At 34.5% G+C, this 23,569-nt stretch overlaps 1 protein-coding gene across 1 annotated transcript in view; it reads left to right on the forward strand.

Moving 5' to 3' along the window:
• The window catches only part of LOC118185366 (ubiquitin carboxyl-terminal hydrolase 40-like), a 114,412-nt gene that overhangs the window by 23,462 nt on the left and 67,381 nt on the right, over window positions 1–23,569 (forward strand). The window contains exons 8-15 of the mRNA XM_035355206.2: window positions 1,744–1,800; window positions 2,869–2,921; window positions 9,496–9,568; window positions 13,556–13,690; window positions 18,477–18,545; window positions 18,684–18,877; window positions 20,165–20,325; window positions 20,966–21,047. Of these exons, the coding sequence (XP_035211097.1) occupies window positions 1,744–1,800; window positions 2,869–2,921; window positions 9,496–9,568; window positions 13,556–13,690; window positions 18,477–18,545; window positions 18,684–18,877; window positions 20,165–20,325; window positions 20,966–21,047 (824 nt within the window). The remainder of the gene's footprint in view (window positions 1–1,743; window positions 1,801–2,868; window positions 2,922–9,495; window positions 9,569–13,555; window positions 13,691–18,476; window positions 18,546–18,683; window positions 18,878–20,164; window positions 20,326–20,965; window positions 21,048–23,569) is intronic.

Consider the following 23,569-nt stretch of genomic DNA (forward strand, 5'->3'; position numbering starts at 1 on the left):
CATGTTCTGTCACCTCTTAAAGTAGTGAGCAGCAATTCTATTATACCCTATATAGTACAGTCATATTTGACATACTTATGAATTATATTTTGTGTAAAATATATTATAATCTATAGTTAAATAATGAAAAGGAATATAGTATAAGTTGTCATGTACTGCAGTTTTATTTGTAACTGAAAATTACATTTTCAACTTATTCATTATACACTCATGTCCATAAATTAAGGATAATTCGGAGTCACGCGAAAATCGAACTCTAAAATAAATATATCGCCTGTAAAATCACTATACACATCTTCAAGAATAATATGCAAATTTCAAGAAGTAACCAGATGACACCGATGGTACGTCACAATGATGAGAGTGCAAGAGAGTGATATATGAGGAATACGGGCAAAGAAGTAAAATTATTCGCAGGCGCTTTATAAGCATTTCAGTGCAATATCCAAATAGTTATGACACAAAGGACGCATTTGGATGATTTTTTACATGGTAGAATTATCGGCCGTCTGGAATATGAGCATACCCAACTGGAAGTATCAGACGAACTTGCAATTGCCCAGAGTGTCATCTCCAGGCTTTGGCAACGATTCCAAGATGATGGTAATGTGAGTAGACGTTACAGCACAGGTCGCTCCAGAGTTACAATGCCGAATGAGGACCGGTATTTGGCAGTTACTGCCAAAAGAAACAGGTGGAGCACAGCCTCAGACCTGTCTCGTCAGCTCTCTTCAGCCACTGGTACGACAATTTCATGGCAGACCGTCTACAGCCGCTTAGGGCAGATTGGTCTATATGCTCGTAGACCTGTCAGATGCGTTCCACTTACTGCAACTCACTGTCGCCTGCGGTTAGCCTGGACTAGAGAGCATGCATTGTGGACACCGCTACAGTGGGCTTGTGTGATGTTTTCCGACGAGTCTAGGTTTAGCTTGCAGTCTGATTCTCACCGGACTTTCATATGGAGAGCTCCAGGTACTTGTTACCACCAAGAAAACATCATTGAAAGACACCGTTATAGTGGTGCAGGAGTGCTTGTTTGGGATGGAATTATTCTGGGTTTCAGAACTGACCTGCATGTTCAAATTGGAACCATGACAAGCCAAATCTATCGGGATGTCATTCTGGAACAACATGTATGTTTGTTTCGGGATGCCATGGGAGCACAATTTGTGTTTATGGATGACAACGCCCGTCCTCACCGTGCAAACATCGTAAGCGAATGCCTTCAATCGGAGGATATCACCCGTATGGACTGGCCAGCATTCTCACCGGACTTGAATCCAGTAGAGCACGTGTGGGACATGCTTGGCCGACGAGTTGCAGACCGTCAACCTCCTCCTACATGTCTACCGGAACTTCGGAGAGCATTGCTTTTTGAGTGGTGTAATATCCCCCAAGATCAGATCAGTAATTTGATACTCAGCATGCCTAGGCGTTGTACGGACTGTATTGCATCGTCTGGAAGACGTGCAATGTATTAACAATCATACCAACCATGTAATATTGGTTTTTTGTAAATAGGTTTTTGTAATTTGCTCCAGGGAGAAAAAATTGCTAATTTTTTTAATAATATCAGACATATAGCATCTTTTTTTGCTCTTTACCTTTTGTTTAATAAATACGCTTTACAAATAAGTCAAATTTGTTTTGCTTCTAACTCTTCCTTTGCCTGATTTTGTATTATCCTTAATTTATGGACATGAGTGTATTTTTTACAATGATTCTTCTTATATATTGCAGGAAACTGGTAAATTTATTTTTCCATTCGAAATTAACATGGCTCCTTACTGTAATAAGGTTGGTCATTTTTCTTTTTATTATCTTATATTTTATATGTCATTTGACAAGAATGAAAATATTTTGTTCTAATATATAATAGTTTTACATTATTGAAATTTTGCTGATTTTTCAAGGTTTTACTTAATTTTTTAGATGATAAAGAGATTCTTTAAAATATACATTTAAAAGACTGATGGAAAACTTGCTTAAATTTAATGTGGAAAATTTTTATGATTTTTTATTAACTATTTGGAATTTAGCTTGACTTTTAGCCCAGAATTCCTTTTCATGTGATAAAATTACATATTTAATTTTTTTCCTAAATTCTTTAGTATATGCTTTTATATAATGAAAAGCAATGATGTTATCAATCTGAATACATACAAAAACATTTTTATATCAAAGGAAACAATTCCAATTTACATTTATTTTCTGTCTGAAATCCGTATGTTTTTTGTATTTGCAAGAAAGCTCAATTAATTGCACTTTGTAATTTAAGTGTACTAATAGATAAATATTAATTTTTTTGGCTTGACATTTATTTCAAATCCTTCTAATATATTTAAATAAGTACTAAATAAAACCGTGGTTGGTTTAACTGCAGAAAAAACTATTGATATACATATATATGTATTCGCAAGCAAAGCAATTCTTCTTATTGCAAAAACTCATAGCTGAGGATATTTATCTTTTGAAAAGTAAGAAAAAGGATTAATAAAATTTACATCTCTTAAATCTTTTAATATGATTTAAATCACAGTGTAAATTAATTAGCTCCATTTGTAGATTTTTTAGGGCCTTACTCGTGTTCAATTTTAATGCCAATGAAAATAATGTAGAATTTGTCATAAAATCATTAAAGTCTTAAACCTTTCTTTGGATTTTTTCATAAGGATTAATATCTGTATAATGCTAATTGACTTATGCAAGATGTGTTCATCAGCTGCATAAAATTGCTTCAAAATCTGCATGCTTCCTACAGGCCGAGAGTTTGACACCACTCTTATAGAACATTTATTATAATAATGTTTAATTTTGAGAAAATTAATTATTATTTTAAAGAATAAGTGATTTTTCCCCCTTTAGGAGATGAGCACAGAAGATTCCACATATGAACTTTTTTCAGTTGTAATCCATAGGTAATATAGCATTATGAATTTATATCGTTATTTATCATTTTATACTAATATTATATTTGTTTTCATTTTGTAGAAATATAATATGTATATTATTACAATAATATATGCATGTATAAATTTGTAAATATTGAAATTTTACTTGAATAAATTTCTTGGGTAATAATACTAAGCCTGGGTTTTAACCAGAAGCTAAATTGAAGAAGTAATTAAATCTAATCACAATGGTCTGTTTTTCATTATTTTTATCTTTTATTTAGCTATAATAGTATTGGGTACCTAGGTCTTATTTCATTGATTATGAAAGTTGGCAGAGATTCTGCCAAAAGTGCACCAATTATTCCTGTGGAATTCAGAAGAAATTGATGCTGCTTTATTTAATAAACAATCAGTATTCAACCCAGTATGGAATAAAGCTTTCATCAGTTTAAATTATTTTGTTTTTCCTCTGATTTTACCAGAAGCTCTGTTTAAATACTATGTGTACAAACTTCCCACAGGTAATTGTTCCAGTTAGTGTTTTTTGTCAGCCATATACAGCTGACCATTTATTATAACATCCCAAATTATTTGATGTTTTAGCCCTCAGGGGCTCACTTTTGTGAGTACGGGTGTGGCAATCCCGAGGTACCCTAGCCCTTCAGGGGATCATCTTCTTGGTGAGACGGGTGTCACGATCCTGGAGCCCCAGTGATCTATCCTCTTTTCCGTCTCCTCTCCTCTTGGCTGGAACTTTTTCCCTTCCCTTCTCCCTTGTGGTTTCTCTCTACGGAGTTTGGGGCTCGTCACGAGAGGCTGGAACAGACCTTGTTTCTAGTTTTCGAGTGGCGAGAAAACTGCCCACGTGTTTGCCGTGCGTGGAGACCCGTGTCGCTGGAAAGGAGGGTCCTGGTAGTTGAGGGGCGAGGTACTGTCCCCAACACACTACTTTGGCCTCTGCTTCAGCTAAACGGGAGGCACCTTAGTCGTCCTCACGGGTGTCAATCGGCTGGTCACTAGTCCTTGTGTCAGTGGCTTGGGGTCAAGCTCTCGGGAGTACCTGCTTTCGGGAAAGCCGACTGTGGGGCTTCAGTTTGCGTATAGGTCCGGCTAGCCCTAACACAGGAATCTGTGTTCCCTTGTAGGGCTCGGTGGTGGGCGGGGCCGTCGGACCCGAATTTTTTCTCTTTTAAACATGGCTTCAATTTTCATACTAAAAAAACCTGACCCAAACGAAATTAAACAAGATATAGAAATAATTGAGAAACCTATTAGTAAGAAAACCCGTACTGATGTAAATGCAAAGGAAACTACTGAAAATCCGCGCTTCCTAGTTGTCTCTTGTCCTTCTGGTGAACTGCAAAAGATGTCTCCTTTTCTAGTAAGCAAATACATTAACTCATGCATAGGTCAGCCAAAGAATATTAAGCGTCTCCGTTCTGGAGACCTGCTTATAGATACTGTTTCGCCAACACAATCTGCTTCCCTTTTGTCACAAACCAAACTTGGAAATGTAGCTATAACTGTGTCAGCGCATAAAACTCTGAATTTTTGTAGAGGTGTTATCTCGGAAATCGACCTTCTCTCTGTTTCAGAAGAAGAGTTCGTTTCCGAGTTAGCTGACCAAAATGTCTGTGGCGCTAGGCGGATCAAGATGCGTAAGGAAGGTCAGTTGATTGACACCAAACACGTGATCCTGACCTTCAAATCGCCTGATCTGCCTAAGAATATTAAGGCTGGATACCTCAATTGTCCTCTACGTCCATACATTCCAAACCCTATGCGATGTTTCCAGTGCCAGCGTTTTGGCCATTCCAAGATGTCCTGTCGTGGGACCCTGACGTGCGCTCGATGCTCGTCGGTTGGCCACGATAGCGAAAATTGCACCGCTGCAGCACTGTGTATAAATTGCAAGGGCAACCATCCAGCATTTTCTCGTTCCTGTCCGAAATGGAAATTAGAAAAGGATGTGCAGACCATAAAAGTTACCAGGAACATTTCGTATTCCGAAGCCAGAAGACAAGTTCAAAGCACACAGCCTATATCGAACAAATCATATGCCAATGCCGTGAAATCAACCCGCACAATAGCCACCCAAACTTCCATAAGTACACAGACTCCACCAAATAAAAACCAGCAGCCTGCAAGCAAGAACAAAGAAAATCCAACACATACCATACAAAATAAAGAAATAGCAATCCCGAGCAAACCCAAAACTGTGCCTCCAATAATAGAAACCAAAAATAGAAGTCCCAGCAATAGTTCTGCAAATAAAATTATTTCTGAATCTGCAGATTCAGACAGTATGGAAGTGGAAGACGGTCTAGAAGTTCCCGATCATCTGCTTCCGCGCAAAACTAAAAAGGAACACAGGAACAACAAACATCAATCATAATGGCCACCCTCGTCTCATGGAACTGTCGCGGTTTCCACCGAAATTTGCTCGACATCAAAGCCATAATCAATGCTTATCATCCTGTATGCTTCGCAATACAGGAAACAAATCTAAAACCAGAACAACAGGCAAAACTTCGGAGGTTTTCTTTCGTCAGGAAAGATAACATTGCAGGTGAACGTGCCAGTGGAGGTGTAGGTCTCCTCACCTCACTGGATTATCCCTCAAATGTGCTTTCTTTGATGACATCCCTCCAAGTTGTCGCTACTCAAACAAATTTTGATATTGTTGTTACAGTCGTTTCTCTGTATTTGCCTCCAAATGAGCATATTGATCAGCAAGATTTAAATGGTCTTTTAGAGCAGCTGCCTGAGCCTTTCATCATAATAGGAGATTTTAACGGCCATAGTCCGCTCTGGGGTAGTAAAGATACAAATTGCCGAGGGAGACAAATTGAGCAGATGATCGAAGATCATAGCCTTTGTCTCCTGAATAATGGGCAGGATACTTACTTCCATGAGCCTACAAAGACATTCCATGCTCTCGACCTTGCCATCTGTTCACCATCTCTGTTGCCATTTTGCACTTTTAGTGTCGGAAATGACCTGTACAACAGCGATCATTATCCTATTTTTGTGTCTCTTGCACGAAGAGAAGCAAATCCCATGACGAGACTCCCTCGTTTTATCCTGGACAGGGCAGACTGGGAACTCTTCTCTTCCATTGCAGAGCTCACACATCAAATGGTAGAAGGTGTGCATATCGATGACGCTGTTGAAGCTGTTACTAATACTATTATTCAGGCAGCTATGCTCTCCATTCCTAGAACATCAGGAAAACTACTAAAATATTCGAAACCGTGGTGGAATCGCGACTGTCATGAAGCACTGAAAAAACAGAAAAAAGCATGGGGTATTTTTCGTAGATATCCTACTCTGCGAAACCTCATAGCTTTTAAAAGAGCCAGAGCAAATGCACGGAAAGTAAGAAGGCAGAGCCAGAGGGATTCCTGGATTTCATATGTGTCCTCAATAACATCCTCTACGCCTAGTAAGCGGGTTTGGGAAAGAGTTCGAAAAGCATGCGGAATGTATAAAGACCACTCACTTTCCTTTCTGGAAAAAGATGGCCGAGTGATTAGCTCCATAGAAGAAATTGCAAATACAATTGGTGAGACATTTGCTGCCGTTTCTTCCAGCCGAAATTACTCACCTGCATTTCTTTCTATCAAGCAACGCTCTGAAAAAAATCCCATCGCTTTCAACTCTTCCAACTTTGAGCCGTACAATAGAGACTTTACTATGGTTGAACTAAAGAGAGCTTTGTTGCAGACACATAGGTCTTGTCCGGGTCTGGATGGCGTGTATTATGAAATGCTAAAGCATCTGTCCTATAAGTCACTGAGTGCCCTTCTCACACTTTACAATAGAGTGTGGAAGGAGCGTACATTTCCCAGTGCATGGAGGAGAGCTATTGTCATTCCTATTGCGAAGCCAGGGAAAGACCCGAGGAATCCCTCGAACTATCGGCCAATTGCCCTTACCAGTTGTGTTTGCAAACTGTTTGAAAAGATGGTAAACAGCCGCCTAGTCTACTTCTTGGAAAAGAATAATATTATATCGCCTTATCAGAGCGGTTTTCGAAAGGGGAGAACGACCGTAGACAATATGCTTCTATTAGAGACATCTATTCAAAAAGCCTTTGTCAGAAGAAGTCACCTTGTCTCAATATTCTTCGACATTGAGAAAGCTTATGATAAGGCATGGAGATACGGTATACTCCGGGATCTTCACGAGAGTGGCTTGCGCGGCAACCTACCAATTTTCATACAGAATTTCTTGAACGCTAGAACTTTTCAAGTAAGGATTGGCTTTGTTTTTTCGGATGTTTTTCAACAGGAAGAGGGTGTGCCTCAAGGCTGTGTGCTTAGTGTAACCCTGTTTAGTTTAAAAATAAACTCTGTATTAAAAGAACTTCCTCCCACTATCTTGGGATCTCTATATGTTGATGATCTGCAGATTAGCTGTCGAGGAGCAGACATGAGATATGTAGAGCGGCAACTGCAGATGGCTCTGAATAAGATCCAAGAATGGTCAGACAAACAGGGATTTACATTTTCGAAACAGAAAACTGTGTGTGTTCACTTTTGTAGGAAGCGTGGTCTCCATCCTGAACCTGAGTTATATTTGAATGGTACAATTATTCCAGTTACGCCCGAAGTAAAATTTTTAGGAGTGACGTTCGACCGAAAATTGACTTTCCTTTCTCATGTTTTAAACCTGAGAAAGAAGTGTCTAAAAACACTAAATATTTTAAAAGTGTTGGCAAACACCTCCTGGGGTGCAGAGCGTTGCTCCATGCTTCGCATTTACAGAGCGCTTATCCGCTTTAAACTGGACTATGGCTCAGTTGTTTATGGATCCGCTCGCTCATCTGTTTTGTTAAAACTGGATCCTGTTCACCATCAAGGTCTGCGGATTTGTTCAGGAGCTTTCAGGACTTCTCCTGTGCAGAGCCTATATGTTGACTCTAACGAACCATCACTTCATCTGAGGCGTGAGCAATTGTCCCTTTTGCAATATTTTAATACTCTATCTCAACCTGAACATCCCAATAAGCTGTGCTTACTTGATAATGAGTGTAACACATTATTTGAAACACGTCCATCCTGTGTTCCTACTTTCCCTTTAAGAGTTCGCCCTGTCATTGAGGAACTCTCCCTCTCTGATATGCACCCCCAAGCAGTACAGAATTTTGAAATTCCACCTTGGGAAAATTCACGGATCCAGCTTCTTGATGTTTTTAAACATCACGTAAAGGCGAGCACTAACGAGATCGTTTACAGACAACTTTTCGCTGAGCACAGGCACAAATATAGCAGTTATTATCCAATATACACAGATGGATCAAAGTCAAATGATCATGTCGGGATGGCTTTTGTATTTGAAAATTACATAGAGGGCAGATGCCTGCACCATGCTTTCTCTGTCCTAACATCTGAACTAACTGCAATATATTATGCTCTTTTGTACATCCCAAAGCTCTGCCACAAAAAGTTCATAGTTTACACAGACTCGTATAGTGCTCTTAAATCCTTGGAAGCTTTTCCCAACGCTCAGAATCCTGTGGTAGTGGATGTTCTCAAAATTCATAGAAATTTAATGATACGAGGATATGAAATCCTGTACTGCTGGGTTCCCGGGCATACGGGAATAAAGGGAAACGAGCTTGCAGACATCGCGGCAAAATCTGCTGTCGAACTGTCCAGTCGCCTTATCCCTTTTAGAGACATCTGCTGTGTCATCAAGGGAAAGATACGAAAAAAATGGCAGCAAATTTGGGATGTTCAGCATCACAACAAGTTGAGAAACATCAAACCTAGAATTGAGCATTGGGATTTTGCTGGAAATCGTAAAGAGGACGTTCTTTTGACTCGACTCAGAATTGGTCATACCAGAGTCACACATAGCTATCTTCTTAGGGCTGAAAATGAGCCTGTTTGTTTTAATTGTAATGTTTGTTTATCTGTTCGTCATATTTTAATTGAGTGTCAATGTTTTAATAGTCTTCGCCAGAAATATTTTAATAGCTGTGACTTACCTCTCGACCGTTTAATCGGAAGAGAGGTCAATTCTAATTTATTTTATTATTTAAAAGAGATTGGCTTTTATTACCAAATGTAATTTGTTTTGAAGACTGTGTCTTGAATGTTAATATGTGCTTTTAACTTGTTTTTATATGACTTCATCCTCTGGATTTGGTACATTTATCTACTTGTTTTTATTTATTGAATTTTCATGTCATCAATTGTAATCATCTCATCTTTTGTTTGGCGCGTCATAATCATCTCTGGTTTTTGCGCCATAATCACTCACTCACTCACTCACTATTTGATGTTTTATAGCAGGCAGATCCCAAATTTTAACTTTTTTTCTTTCAAATGCAACACAAAATACAGCAGTAACAGTTAATTTATATCAGTGTTCATAAAAACAAAAGTTGGTTTATGAAGAATCAATTCAGGTTATATCAGACAAAAACACTGATGTTAGGACTGTGTTATTATGTCACACATATCCACGATTAATGCTATATTGTGCTGTTTGGTGACAGTTTCATGACTGACAGGAGGATAGCTTGTATTTCTATAAAAATATTCTATTCAATGCAGTGTTTTAAATAAATGTTTTCCTTTCTTTGCAGTGGTTGTAGCTACGGGGGCCATTATCATGCTTATATTAGGGATGTTGATTGTTTGGGAAAGTGGATGCCTCCAGTAATTATTAACTTTTTTGTGTTTATGATTTTCCAAGAAATGTGTATCTGATTTGTTAAATAATATTATATTGTGTCTAATTTAATAATGTAGTTCAATAATGTGTATGTGTGTGTATTGAGAATACGGCAAAGCACACTAGGGCTATCTGCCTAAGGGGAGGGATGCCTTTCGTGGAGGACTTTCTAAGGGAAACTGGCTCGTATACACGTTACACATGGGGAAAACCACGAAAACGCCCATGCAGCCAGCCCGTTCGCGGGATTCGAACCTCGGACCGAACTACCAGTGTTCAGCGACTTTACCGCTCGGCCGCTGGTGGGCGTAGTTCAATAAGTTATAGCACTTCAAACCATTAAATTAATCTCATCTGAATCTGTAACATCTTTAGTAAAAGCTGTCAATTATTTTATACAATTATAAAATGAGTTTTATAAATGAGTGAGAAAATTAGTCATTTTTAATTATCAGAATTAGCTATATATTGTTGACTCATATTTTTCTGTTCTGTTCTGTTGTTGATCTATATCTAAGCATAATGGAAAGAGAAATTGGATCTTTCATAATGCAAAATTTTTTATCTTTGGTAGTAATCTGTGTTTAAGCATAATGGATAGTTGGTATTTTTTGCTTAATATTAACATTGCTATCATTACATTTATTGTTCATTTTATAATGTTCTGATATTGCATTTCCAATCTTTTCAGTTCTTGCTGCATCACTGATTTCTACTTTTGAGTTCCTTCAGGGTGTTGAAAATTTGTTTCGGGCACATAGTTTATAATATTATTTGTGTTTTAGAATTCTTTTAAAGAGTGTATTGGGGGATCCTGAGTATCTTTTGCTTTATTGTTTTGTTGTTCCTGAGCAGTTATAACCATGAAGAATTTGTCAAGATTTGGTAGAATAAACAGCTTGGTTAATAATAATGGCACTCTTCAGTACCGTAAGACTGAAGTAGAGTAATTATTTTAATTAATTTGTACTTCATTTGCTTGGTTTTTACTAGATACTCACAAAATAAGAATAACTGGAACATATACACTGACTACCAATAAGTATTTGGACACTTGTGATAGAAAACAAAAACTAACTATATACAAAATCAATAGCTGGTAGAGCTTCCACAAGAGGTAATTACAGCGTGGACCCTCCGGGGCATACTTTCCACAAGTCTTTGTATGACAACTAGTGGTATTTTCTTCCACTCGTCATGGAGAAGACATAGAAGTTCATTCACTGATTTTGCACGGGTAGTGCATCCCTGAATTCGGCGATGCAACTCGTCTCAGAGGTTCTGGGCAGGCTGGTCGATGAACTCCATTGGCACCATACCAAGCCTTGGTTAAGGTCGAAACATGATAACTGGCATTGTCATCCTGAAAGTAACAGAGGTTCAACCCGTAAAACTGCCAAAACATAGGAAGCACATTGTCATCCAAAATAGTGCAGTAGGCATCGGAGTTGAGCTTACCATGAATGGGGACCAAGGATCCCAGCCCATACCAGGAGAAACACCCCCAGACCATAATTCCACCTCCGCCGAACTTGACTGTTGGCACAATGCATTCTGGCAGGAGATGTTCTCCAGGTAGACGCCAGAACCAGACCCTGCCATCCAAACGGTAAAGGGTGAACCTTGATTCGTCACTCCAAAGAACCCGTTTCCACTGATCTACGGTCCAATTTCGATGTGCTTTGCACCACATTAACCAAGCAGCGCGGTTGGACTTTGTGATCAAACGCTTATGGGCAGCAGCACGACCATGAAAACCAAGCAGATGTGCTTCCTTAAGGATGGTATTCATTGAAACAATACTCCCGGATGCCTGTTGATACTCCTCGCGGATAAGGGCCATCGGTTGGGTGCGGTTCTTCCGAATTTCTCTGGACAGCACTCGTCGGTCTCTATCTCCCAGTTTCGTTGGTCTGCTGACTCGGGGCACATTCCGACAATCACCGCTCACCTTCCACTTCTTAATGACATAGACCACTGTCGATTTTGGGTACTTCAGATTGCTAGATATATCCCTTAAGGATCCGCCACATTTGTGATACCCGATAATTATACCTTTATCGAAATCAGAGAGCTCCGAACTGCGAGGCATATCTTGCATGCGACTAAAGCCGATGCTGTTTCCTACACGATATATATCGGTGGAGTCCGTGATGTACCTTAGGACCACAGATATCGTCATTTGCATAGGTGTCCAAATACTTATTGGTAGTCAGTGTACAATACCTGTAGAAAGAAACTAGCTGTTCTTAGTCTTGGGGGGAAAAACAACATCTAAAATGATTCAAGTGGAGGCATTTTCTCTAATCTCCTAAGGTGTTAATTACACATTAAAGACACATCTGACACCCACTGTTGTTTCAAGGGAAGACAGTTTTAGATATTTTCCTGATATCTGGAAGTGGCTAAAGCATTTATATCCCAATATCTTAATGCAAATTAGAAATCTAGGTCATGATGGGCAATGCTTTGCTGATGTTTATGTCACCATTTTGCTTTGCCCTGCAGTCTTTGTACAGTTTATGTACTTCACCCAATATCGGTATTTATGAAGTTGTATTCATGATTAATTCTCAAGTGTATTCATCTGACATTTGTTAATTCATCCATTTTATGCACTTCTTAATGTCATATTTTCCTGTATTGCTGCAATAACAGTTTTTACTATGAAGCAGTCTTTTAATTCATAGCAAAATGCACCGAACACATACTATAGTAGTAGAATGTGGTCAACATTTTATTTTTTGCAAATGCAGAGAGTACATTTCAGTGACTTTGCTAGATTTGCTGTGGCCAATAAAAGCTGAGAAAGTAACTAATTAGAACATACCGTACACCATACAAATTATTCCAATCAACAGCTGTTCAATGATACATTTCCAGTGGCAATATACAAAATTCTGTAGATGGACTTAGCAGAAGTAAATAAGCAGAAAAGCTGTCTGAAGAGGAGTGCATGAACTTTCAAACCTATTTCTACTCTGTAAAATTTTCTTCATATGCCACATTTCTTTCTCTCTCTCTCTCTCTTTTTTTTTTCCTATTCCTCCTACAGCCCTGTTTTGATACTTCAATAATCTTTTAGTATCAGTGACATGTTTGGGTTGGAAGAATTTAATTACATATTATTTATCATTTGGCATTTGCCAAATAGTGTAATCCATGCTGATCCCCCCCCCTCCCTGAAAAAAAGAGAGGAGTTAGCATTTCCACTAAAAGAAGTTTAAAATCTTGGAAATTACTGGTTTATAGCTGCTCATAATGTTGGTTACCATATTTGACACTTTAGCACGTAGTTAAAACTGGCATCCTATTAAATTAAAAATGCATTAGGTAATTAAGACACAATAACACGCCGAATAAATACTAATTCAGAAGTCAAACAACAAAAATCAGCGTTATATTTACAAAATTTTCACAGGACTAGTTTCGATGGTTTTACCGAACCACCATCTTCAGCTGCAAAACCGCAAATGACAAATGACAATCTTCAGCTGCAAAACCGCAACATAAAATGACATAAATGTTGCGGTTTTGCAGCTGAAGATTGTCATTTGTCATTTGCGGTTTTGCAGCTGAAGATGGTGGTTTGGTAAAACCATCGAAACTAGTCCTGTGAAAATTTTGTAAATATAACGCTGATTTTTGTTGTTTGACTTCTGAGTTAGTATGCATTAGGTAGTTTTATTAGATCCTTTATAATATAACGTTTAGTTCCTTTTCAGTGTTGGTGCATAATGAATAGATATAAAATTACTTAACATTTTCTCTGCATTATTTTTTTAGTATAAAATGAGATATGCTAAAAAAATTCTATTATGTATCATAAATTTAGTTTTAAGAACAATATAATTTTCATTTAAAGGTATAATTTATGTTAATTAACTCTTTTTCTCATTATATTGCTTTTATGTTTTATGTTTAACTTTTTTTAACCTGTTTTTATTCATTTAATCAATTACTTTTGCTAGGATGAAGAGCTCAACAATATTTCAAATGCATCAAGCAAAGAAAGTGTTGATGCATATGAAGATCCAATAACGTTAATTAAGGAAATATTATTAGAAAATGAAGATCGTTGTCTTCCTGTTGAATTTCTGTGTGGGGTGAGAATTAAATTCTATTGTCTTTGTATGAAATATTATTTATGACTTTTCTTTTTCAAAGAATTTAAATTTTGCATTTTGTAAGTTGTATGGCTGTAGTTAAATATTACTTTTTTCCATTCTATGTAAAGAAAATTTTGAAGACAAAATATTTGAATGATGCCTTTTTCTTTCTATGGTAACTCATTTTAAATGTTGTAGTTAGATTTCAAGCAATAATGGAGATTTGTATTATATAGTACACAAAATGAATCGAGAAATGAGAATAAAACACACACAACATTCAACCAATCTCATTATGTTTCACTTCTTATTATGCTTGTGCAATTATTGTTGTTTGGAAATAAAGCATTAAATTCTAATCTGTTTTGTTATAGGACAACATGCCTCAAACAATTTTCTGTATAAAGATAGATGCATGAAAGATAATATCGTCTCGTATATCTTTCTGTGGAAAACATGGGCCTTGTAGCGAAAAAGTTAAATTCTATTTATAAACACTTATCAGTTTACCAACTGACTTCAAATGATGGTTCATTACTTTTATATATAAATTCAAGGGCTCATACAGTTCACCTTTTAGTTTCTCAAAATTTGATACTGATATCGGGGGATACATATAGCCAAATAGTAATACTACTTCTGAAAAGCTGTTCATTTTAAAGAATCGTATAACTTCTGTTAAATAAAAAATGAAAGACAAAAATTGCATTTTCACAAATATTGTGGTGGTTTTCATAATGAATGCTTGTCAAAATAAACATCACTGATCAGTGTAGTGATTAGATTTGCTAGTTGCTATATCATTTGGCCTGGGTTCGAATCTTGGAAAAGGCTTTTATGTGGGATGTTTGTAAGTGTATAGTGTCTTTGGGGTATAGGACACTTAAATTACATAGCCATCTGCGGTGATTTGGTGTAGGGGAGAAGCAGTGTGAGACATTTGGACTCGTACACCTTCAAAGTTGGGATGGAGCTCGGCAAGATTGTACTATGACCTGTAAATGCCAGTGATATATGCAATCTTGCATTTTGTGTGGTAAAATTTGGGGACTTCATCTGATGTTCACTGCCAGGCAGTGAGATAAATCAAACCTAAATCCTGTATAATGAATATGTGTCTTAGAATGCTATATCTTATATTATAAATCACATATAAATATCGTCATACATAATTAACACATTAAATTCAGAATTAACCCTTTATTTCCCGATGGGACAAATCCCATCAATAAAATCGATTTGTGTCCCAACAGGACTTTTAAGCCCCAATATTAAATTTAAAAAAAAAAAAAAAAAAAAAAAAAAAAACTTATAACATTTTTGTAAGTTCAATGTGAGATGTTTTGCATGCATAAAGAAATATAATAAAAAAAAGTTACAAACTCGTTTTCAAAAGTAATGTAATTTGGAACATAAAGGGTAAAATTTAGTTTCCTTTTAGGCTACATGTAAATCAGAAAATGTGTTTTTATGTTGAGAAAAGATTAAAAAGATTATGGCAGAAGAGCCAGGCAAGTAAACATATTTCTTAATATTATATTATCACTTAGTCATCCTCAAAGGAAGCTCAAAAAACATTTTTGGTGATAGGAGGAAACGAGAAATATCCATGCATACAAGAAATCATTGAGTGTCATCTGATAAAGTTGAAAAAGATTGAAGGCCACAGCCAAGTAGCATCATTGCAGGAAAATTGAGGTGAATGAAAAGATATTTTTTTTTTTTCCATTGATAATGCCATCTGCTACTCTAAGATCATCCTGAAGAATGCAGAAAGCCTAGCCACATCAGATAACTTCCTGAAACAAAGATCTCCAATAAAATCAAAGACAAATAAGTATGCAATATCAAAAATAGATATTGTCTTCCATTTCTAAGGAAAGACTAAGAATGTATCACTCTGAGCCTTACTAAAAAACTGTGAAGTTAAGCATGATATATATAAATATCTTTTACTAATAATAAACAAGTAAATTTCTACTGTTTTCATTACTGATAATGTTTTTAATATTCTTCGTAACTTTTCTTTGTGTTTTGTGATTTTGCGCCAGGCTCAGGAATTATGTAAAGTTTTCCATAACAACTTATTGTCAGGGCTGATGCTAGGCTTTGCCAATCAGTGTAGTCTTTTCATGTCTTGAATTCTGCTGCTGAGTATCTTCTCAAATTCTGAGCATTTTGGTGCCCAGTTTGGCCGCACTGGTTACACCAGCTCTTATGTTATGCGAAGTTAAAGCCGGTATCTGTGGGAAATAGGATTTTGCAAGGTGAGTTCATTTTGAAGCAGATTGTGTTTGATGCGCAAGGTACTGCTATATTTTTCATTATAATGAAATTTAGTTTATTAACAGTGGTGGTGTAGAATCATTAAAGTTATTTTGAAACAGGAGGTATGACAAATGAGCCAAACCCTCGGCTGGACTTCTTGAATGCCCTCTGAGTGTGCTACCATTACATCAAGATGGCATGCTGGAAGGAGGGAGAAAATACCATACAGTAGAACTTATTTTTCAGTTATGTTATTCATCACTTCCTTCTGGATTAGTTTCAGAATCTGATTTTTCTGATCCATTAATAACTGCATCTTAATCCCAAATTTCTGTTTCACATTTAGATTCTGATTCTTCTGTAATATTTTTAAATGAAGAAAATGTACAAAAAAAGCAGATTGCCTGGATGCACTGCAAAATTCAGAAAAATCTGCTCTTTTAAGATTCCATCAGTTCTGAGAATCATTCCCCCTCTCTTTTAAAAAAATGCAGGAAAGTGTATCTTAGAACTGAAGAAATATAATAATTTTTTTTAAAAAAATTCATTGAGTTAATGAATGAAAGCATAGCAAAAGTTACATTTAATTAATTGTCAATTTTTTTTTTTTTTTTTTTTTTTTTTTTTAAGCAACATGATCTGTTTGGGTTCAAGTATTGCATTAAATTAAGTTTAAAGAGTTATAGTTAGTTCTAGAGCTAATTTTTAGTTTGAACTGCATCGTGCATGGTTCTAATTATACACTTTCTCCCCCCCCCCTTAATTTCAATAACTGTATTCGAAAATGTTTTATAGATTTACTACAATTTGTAAAAGAATGAATGACACAGTCTAAAAATTATAGGAAAATTAGACATGTTATGAATGCATCAAATGTATACCAATATACTAGCCTGTTTTATCATTTACTACTATAAAATATGTGAAGAATGAAATGTTAGAGAAGGATGAAATAGTGTGAAGAACGAAAATTTTCATTTTTCATATTTATGAATGGCAATAGGTATGTCTATGATCTGCAGTGTTTCATGTAGAACTATATTTACATAAATCAATAAAAGCTGTTAAATTTTGTAAACATGTCTTTTTATGATTTTTTAAGTTTTATTTCTGTGGCTTATTTTATAAGAAAATATGCATAATACTGTGTTTAATTATAAAACCCCCTAATATAGCATCCTGTATTTTTGGTTCTAAAATTTAGTAGAGATCTATTATCATACTCTATAGTATAATCAGGCTGTTTGAATATGAAATAAATCTCACGAGTAATTATTATATATATAAACCTATGCTAGATAGTGGAATAGTAATTAACAGCTGCAAGTTTATGTTGCTATGAAATATAAATATTTATACAAATTTATAGAATTGAGCAATAAATAGACTGAAATAATTACTTTTGTTATAAAAAAATGGGTTGTTCAGAAAGTAGTTTCATTTTTTCCCAACAGAGGGCTTAATTGTAATTTTCCATATCCAATTTCACACTTAAGCTATAAAATCATTATTTATTTTGGCAACTGATATAGCAAGGCTTATTTGTGAAAAAGTTCAATTCGTTCTACACATTAGTTTTTGATTGGTGTCCTTTCAAATATGGAAAGGGAAAAGCAGCATTTTTGGCATATTTTACTTTTTTATTATCAAAAAGGTTAAAATTCTGTTCAAGCAAGAAAAGATTATCCAACATGTATGGAGAAAATGTACTGACAGAATGTCAGCGCTAAAATTGGTTTGCAAAATTTCAATCTGACAATTTTGATCTTGAAGTTTACACCACGTTCTGCAAGGCCAGTTGAAACTGATGAAGACACAGTAAAGGCATTAATTGATGCAAAGGTAGGTAATGACTCATAAAATCGCTGGGAGATTAAATTTATCTAATTCGACCGCTCATGCTCATTTGAAATGCCTAGGTTTAGTCTCAAAGCTTGACATGTGGGTTTCTCATGGTCAAGCTCTTCTTTAGCTTCAACTGGCCTTCCAGAACGTGGTGCATCTTCAAGATCAAAACTGCCAGATTGAAATTTTGTAAACCAGTTTTAGCACTGGCCTTCTCTAAGTACATATTCTCCATGTGCATTGGATAATTTTTTCTTGCTTGAACAGCATTTTTAACTTTTTGATAGTAAAAAAAAAGTAAAATATGCCAAAAATGCTGCTTTTCACTTTCCATATGTGAAAGGGCCCCAACTGCTGCGTAGAATCAATTAAACGTTTTCAGAAACAAGCCTTGCTGTATCAGCTGTCAAAATATATCGTGATTATACGGCTTAACTAAGACGTTGGCTGAGGAAAAAATATAGTGAAACCCTCTGTTCGTCAAAAGTGAAATTACTCTTCGAACAACCCAATATAAATCACTTTTAAGAGTTTGTTTTGGGAGGGAGGCTTTATTTTTATTGTTACTAGGTAAGTTATGTCAAATGGTTATATGTATAAATATTTTATGTATTACTTAAAAAATATTACTGCATAAAAATTGTTTGTACTTCTTAATTTCTTTTATTAGGAAATTAACAAGGTAACTGGGCTGTCTTGGAATAAGAAATATAAAAGTACATATGGTCTTATTGCTAAGGTTTGTGTTATTTCATTTATAATTTATTTACTGCTTTTGTTTTAAATTTTGAAATTGCATAATTTTAAGGTTAATGGAATATTATTGCTCTCTTATTATACCTATTTTTTTTAATTATTATTTTCTTACTACTAACAGTTCCTTCAAAAGCATAGTGATGTATTTTACTTCAATAATGCCACAAATATAGTTTATTTAAAAAATGAAGTTGTTAATTCTGAGCCTGTTCCTGGATGCTCAACTTCAGCTGCTTGTGATAGTGAAAACATTTCCAGTAGTCCAAAAGAGAACAAAAAATACACCCTGAAATTAAATTTTTTTGATAAGAAAAGGTAAGTGCTAACAATTTATAAAAGAAAAAGTTAAATTTTATTTATTTTTCTTTTCTTTGCAACTTATTTATTCTTCTACTTACTTATTGCAGATACAGTATGTATTAAAATTAACTGAGCAATTTAAAATTATTGCAACTTTGCATAAAAGAATGATGTATGCCTGGATTTATTATTATAAGTGTGTTGCTAAGCAGAAATAATTTAGCTTTTTCTGATTAACACTTGAAAAAATTTTTTAAATATTGCAGCTATAATGTAAATTATACAGTAAATTACAGGATTTGCAAAGTTTTTTTTTTATTATTATTTATTTATTTATGAGGAAATGTGTATTAAAAGGTAAATATATTTAGCCACATACGTGTAAAATTGAATATACTTCATTTGATCCTAATTATGTGAAAATTGTAGTGAATGCTCAGTGCACAAACTATCCTCCTGTTTGCATTAATTAATACTGACTCATGTACACAGAAGCATTTTGCCGCATTTCTTGTGCACTGGTTGTTTTCCTATTGTTCCACGATAATATGAGGATTAGTTCTATCCATATCATATTTAATCCATGATAACCAGTAATAATCACATCAACGTCATTTGATTTGCAGTCTTCATCCAGATCACTAATCATCCAGATCTTCATCATCATCATTTGGTGATTCAAGTCATTATCAGTTTTCAAAAACCCTCAGAGATCATAGTACTCTAGATATCACTTTCTGTTTAAAAACTGCTTGCATCATTGCCATTTAAATACATGCCAGGCCATGCATGCAGTTGCATTATCTTGTTAAAAATTAATCTAATTGAACTTACTTTGAACTATGGAATTAGATAAAATAATCTGTTAACTTAAATGATATATAAAAATTTAACTTAAATGTCCCAGTAAAAAGATTATTTCTATGTGTAAAAGATAGTAAAAAATGTGTAGCAGCAATAATCGGTAAAAAACTGGAAAAAGTAATGTGTACACTTTTAGTAAGTGGCATCACATATGTCTTAATAAAAGTTTTAAGTGTATTTATATATGTTTTATATGAAATATGTCTTCCAAATGTCTTATATGAAAATTTTTCAGTTTTTTCATGCATAAATTTTTGATGTTATTGTTCTCAAAGTTTATCTTTAGAACTTGATTATGTTATTTGACATCTTAGTTATCCACATTAATAACTTATAATAAAACTGCTTTTGATTTTTGCATCATTATGTAGGAATTATTTTTTAAAATCTTAAGCATTATAATTTATTGTATGGTATTATTTAATTTTTTTTTTTTAGGTCTCAGAATAGTTTTGCTGCTTTTAGTCAAAACTGGTTTGATTTCAATGATTCTAGAGTTAGTTCTATTCTAGTAAAAGATATTGAAAAACAATATTCTGGTAAAGAAAGTGCCTATATGCTATTTTATCGAAGAAAATCCTTGTTAAGGCCTTTAGAAGGTAGGTTGTGTTCATTAGATATTTGTATATTAATTAAATTGAATTTTAAACAGTGTACTATATGTCTTATATTTAGTCTTCAAAGATTTCATATTTATGCTACATGGGACCAGTTTTGGTTTACTTGTGTTTCCAGATGTCTGAATATCTATGCATTTAGCACAGATAATCAAAAATTCTATATATTTCTCTTTTTAATTTTTTAGGGGGGGGGGTTCTGCAGTTAGGTTTCTTGGTGTTTTAAATTTTTCAGTAAAATTTGTTGTACTTTCAGGTTTTTAGGTTCAAACTTGGGAGATTAAAGAGTGAATATGAATAGATATGCTAATATTACCGCATTCTGTATTTCAAAGATATCATTTGCATAATATTATTCTTTTAATTACACTCATAATTATGTTATCCATCTATACTTTGCATATCACTACTGTAGCATGAGAAGTTTCTGAATCATATGCTGGTAAATTCGATTTCTCCTTCTTTCTTTCTTTATTTAAGAAATTATATTCTTGCTAAGATAAATTTTAAACTGATTTGATTTAAACTAAGTATCAGCTGGTAGTTTATTATTATATGTGCTTCTGTTTGCAAATATATATATAAAAAATGAGTAAAGTTAAATTTTCATTTCCATTAACAGCTAGAGGTAATCCAAAGTACATGATGCCAGAAAGACTCATGAAACTAGCTGAAGAAGAGAATGCTGAATTAGAGAGACAGAGGTTTGTAATATTGCACATTCCATTTGTCTTTGTCAAGAATATCACATGGCTTGTGTGTATTAAGTGTGTTCATGCATAAATTTCATTTCACGTTAAAGCTAAATATTTATACATTAATTTGTGTCTCACTTTATAAAGTATTTTATGTTAATTAACCAATTTTTATGATTTGGGTCTGCACTATTACTTCACCAGGATATGAATGAGTTAAAAGTATTTAAGGCAGTAATTTTTTAATATTTTAGGTTGGCATCTGGCAGCTTAACTTTCTTTCACCCAGCTTTGCCAGTTAATATTCTGGCTTTAGCTATTTTCTATCCAAAATTGAAACATGTCATTAAAGTTTGTGCCAGCTTAATTAGGCCAAATTTGTGTAGTGTCTCAGGCTACAGTCTTTTTTTTTTTTTTTTTTTTTTTTTTTTTTTTGTAAAATTTAATTTCATACTGTTTTAATATCGTAAGTGCTGGAGTTTTGATTGTATTCGCAAGTTGTACTTCTTTATTCTTTATGATTTATGCAAGCTGTACTTCTTTATGATTCTTCTACTTTAATCGTAAGTGCTGGAGTTTTGATTGTATTCGCAAGTTGTGCTTCAGTTCAATTCAATAAAAAAGTTTATTTAAAACCTTCATAGGCCTTGCCATACATTTTCAGACAGAGTGATAACTTGCTTGACAGTCTGATAGGGGATCTGAAGGACTTTAAGTTCATATTTCACAAGTTAGGACCCTATAACTTCTGTGTTCATAATTTTATGGACTTTTAAATTTGGGAACTTTTTTCCATAATCATTTCAGTTTTGTGTGGTTATAAACAAAATGTCATTGCTTTTTGGCATGCTAAATTCTTCAATTTTGAATTGAATTAAAGTTTCAGTCCATATTACTGTGGTATTAGTGGCGTGGAACTATTGAGATGCTACATGGCATTCAGCATGTCCCTCCTAGACCCATCAGTTCCATATTTTCTTGACAGCAATGGAATGCAGATCAACATGAGCATCAAGGATGTGAAACAAACTACAATTCTGCCCGGTTGAATTCTGACATATGTTTGTAGAATTTTCTCCGTCTTACATGAGGCGTAACACAACTTTCAAATGAAAAACCTGCTGTGCATTCTTCCATTCATGCACAGTGTAGATGATTTTGCTCATACATGCTTTATCCATGTGAACTGGAATGCTGATCATTTCCATATGCCAGCATGTACACCTTGCACAAAAAAAAAAAAAAAAAAAAAAAAAAAAAAAAAAACCTATTTCTTCCATTCTACTGGGCCAATTGTCGAAATTTAGCTTGCATTTTCCATGTCTCGAAAGTGCCACTTAGGATATATATTAAATTTATATATATCATTGTTCTAACATAGGTATTTTGGCATAAAATCAGACTTTTCCTGAACTAACATACCATTTCTTTCCCCCACATTTCGATTCTACAACTCAAATAATGCCCAGATGTTAAATTTTGTAATTTTTGTTGAGAAATTTATGGAGAAATTTAAAAATTTATCCTGGGACATTTTTTTCAGTTTGGACCAAGAGTAATTCACTTGGCGAACTTCTTATTTTATAGCAGCCTATTTTCCTTTCCTTTTTTTCACTGTACACAAGCGGAGAAAAAGGTCATCGTTTGTACTTTCAAATAATTTTAACAAAATGTGTAAACCACACTTGGCATTATTATCGCTTATAACAAATATACCAAATTTCAAATTGGGCCAATATGTAAATTCACATATATCTTAGGAAATTTTGAATAAAAACCTATATTTTTCGCAGGTATATTTAGAAATACGTCTACTTTAAGATGATGGAAAAATTGTTATAGGTTATAATTCAAAAAAAAAAAATTTTTGAAAATTTTATAAAAATTATTTAAAACATAAATTTTAAAAATAAATCGTAAAAAATGGGTGCATTTTATTTGGAATGAATGTAAATTTTGAAATGGCAAAGGAAGAATGAAATAAGCTTAATAAAAAAGAGATATTATGATGTATATCAAATTCAATTAACATGGAGGAGCTAATTTTTTAAAAACTACTTGTGCAACTTTTACAAAACCTGGCACTCTATCATAATTTGAGTCTTAGAGTCAAAATATGGAAAAAAATTGGTATGTTAGTTCAGGAAAAGTTTGATTTTGTGTCAAAATACCTATGTTAGAACAATGCTATATATAAATCTAATATATATATTTTAAGTCATGCTTTCGAGACATGGGAAACACAAGTTAAATTTTGAAAATCAGTCCAGTAGAATGGGGGATATAGAACTGTCCCATTTTTCTTTGTGCAATATGTACCTTTCATGCAAATTTGATGTTTGTTGTATGTCATCTTCAGGGTGTAGCAGTAGCAATCGTAACATATCGTGATAACAGGGATATTCAGAAATCATTAGCTTTAATTGGTCTATTTTTTAATTTACGAGGGCTATCCAGAAAGTAGATTACGTTTTGGAATAAAAAAATAAACAAAGTATAGGAAACAAATTTTATTATATACAGATGAAAGC

This window comes from Stegodyphus dumicola, chromosome 7 (assembly GCF_044657685.1).
Source record: "Stegodyphus dumicola isolate Sdum_Otavi_A_Nest chromosome 7, ASM4465768v1".
NCBI classification, from domain to species: domain Eukaryota; kingdom Metazoa; phylum Arthropoda; class Arachnida; order Araneae; family Eresidae; genus Stegodyphus; species Stegodyphus dumicola.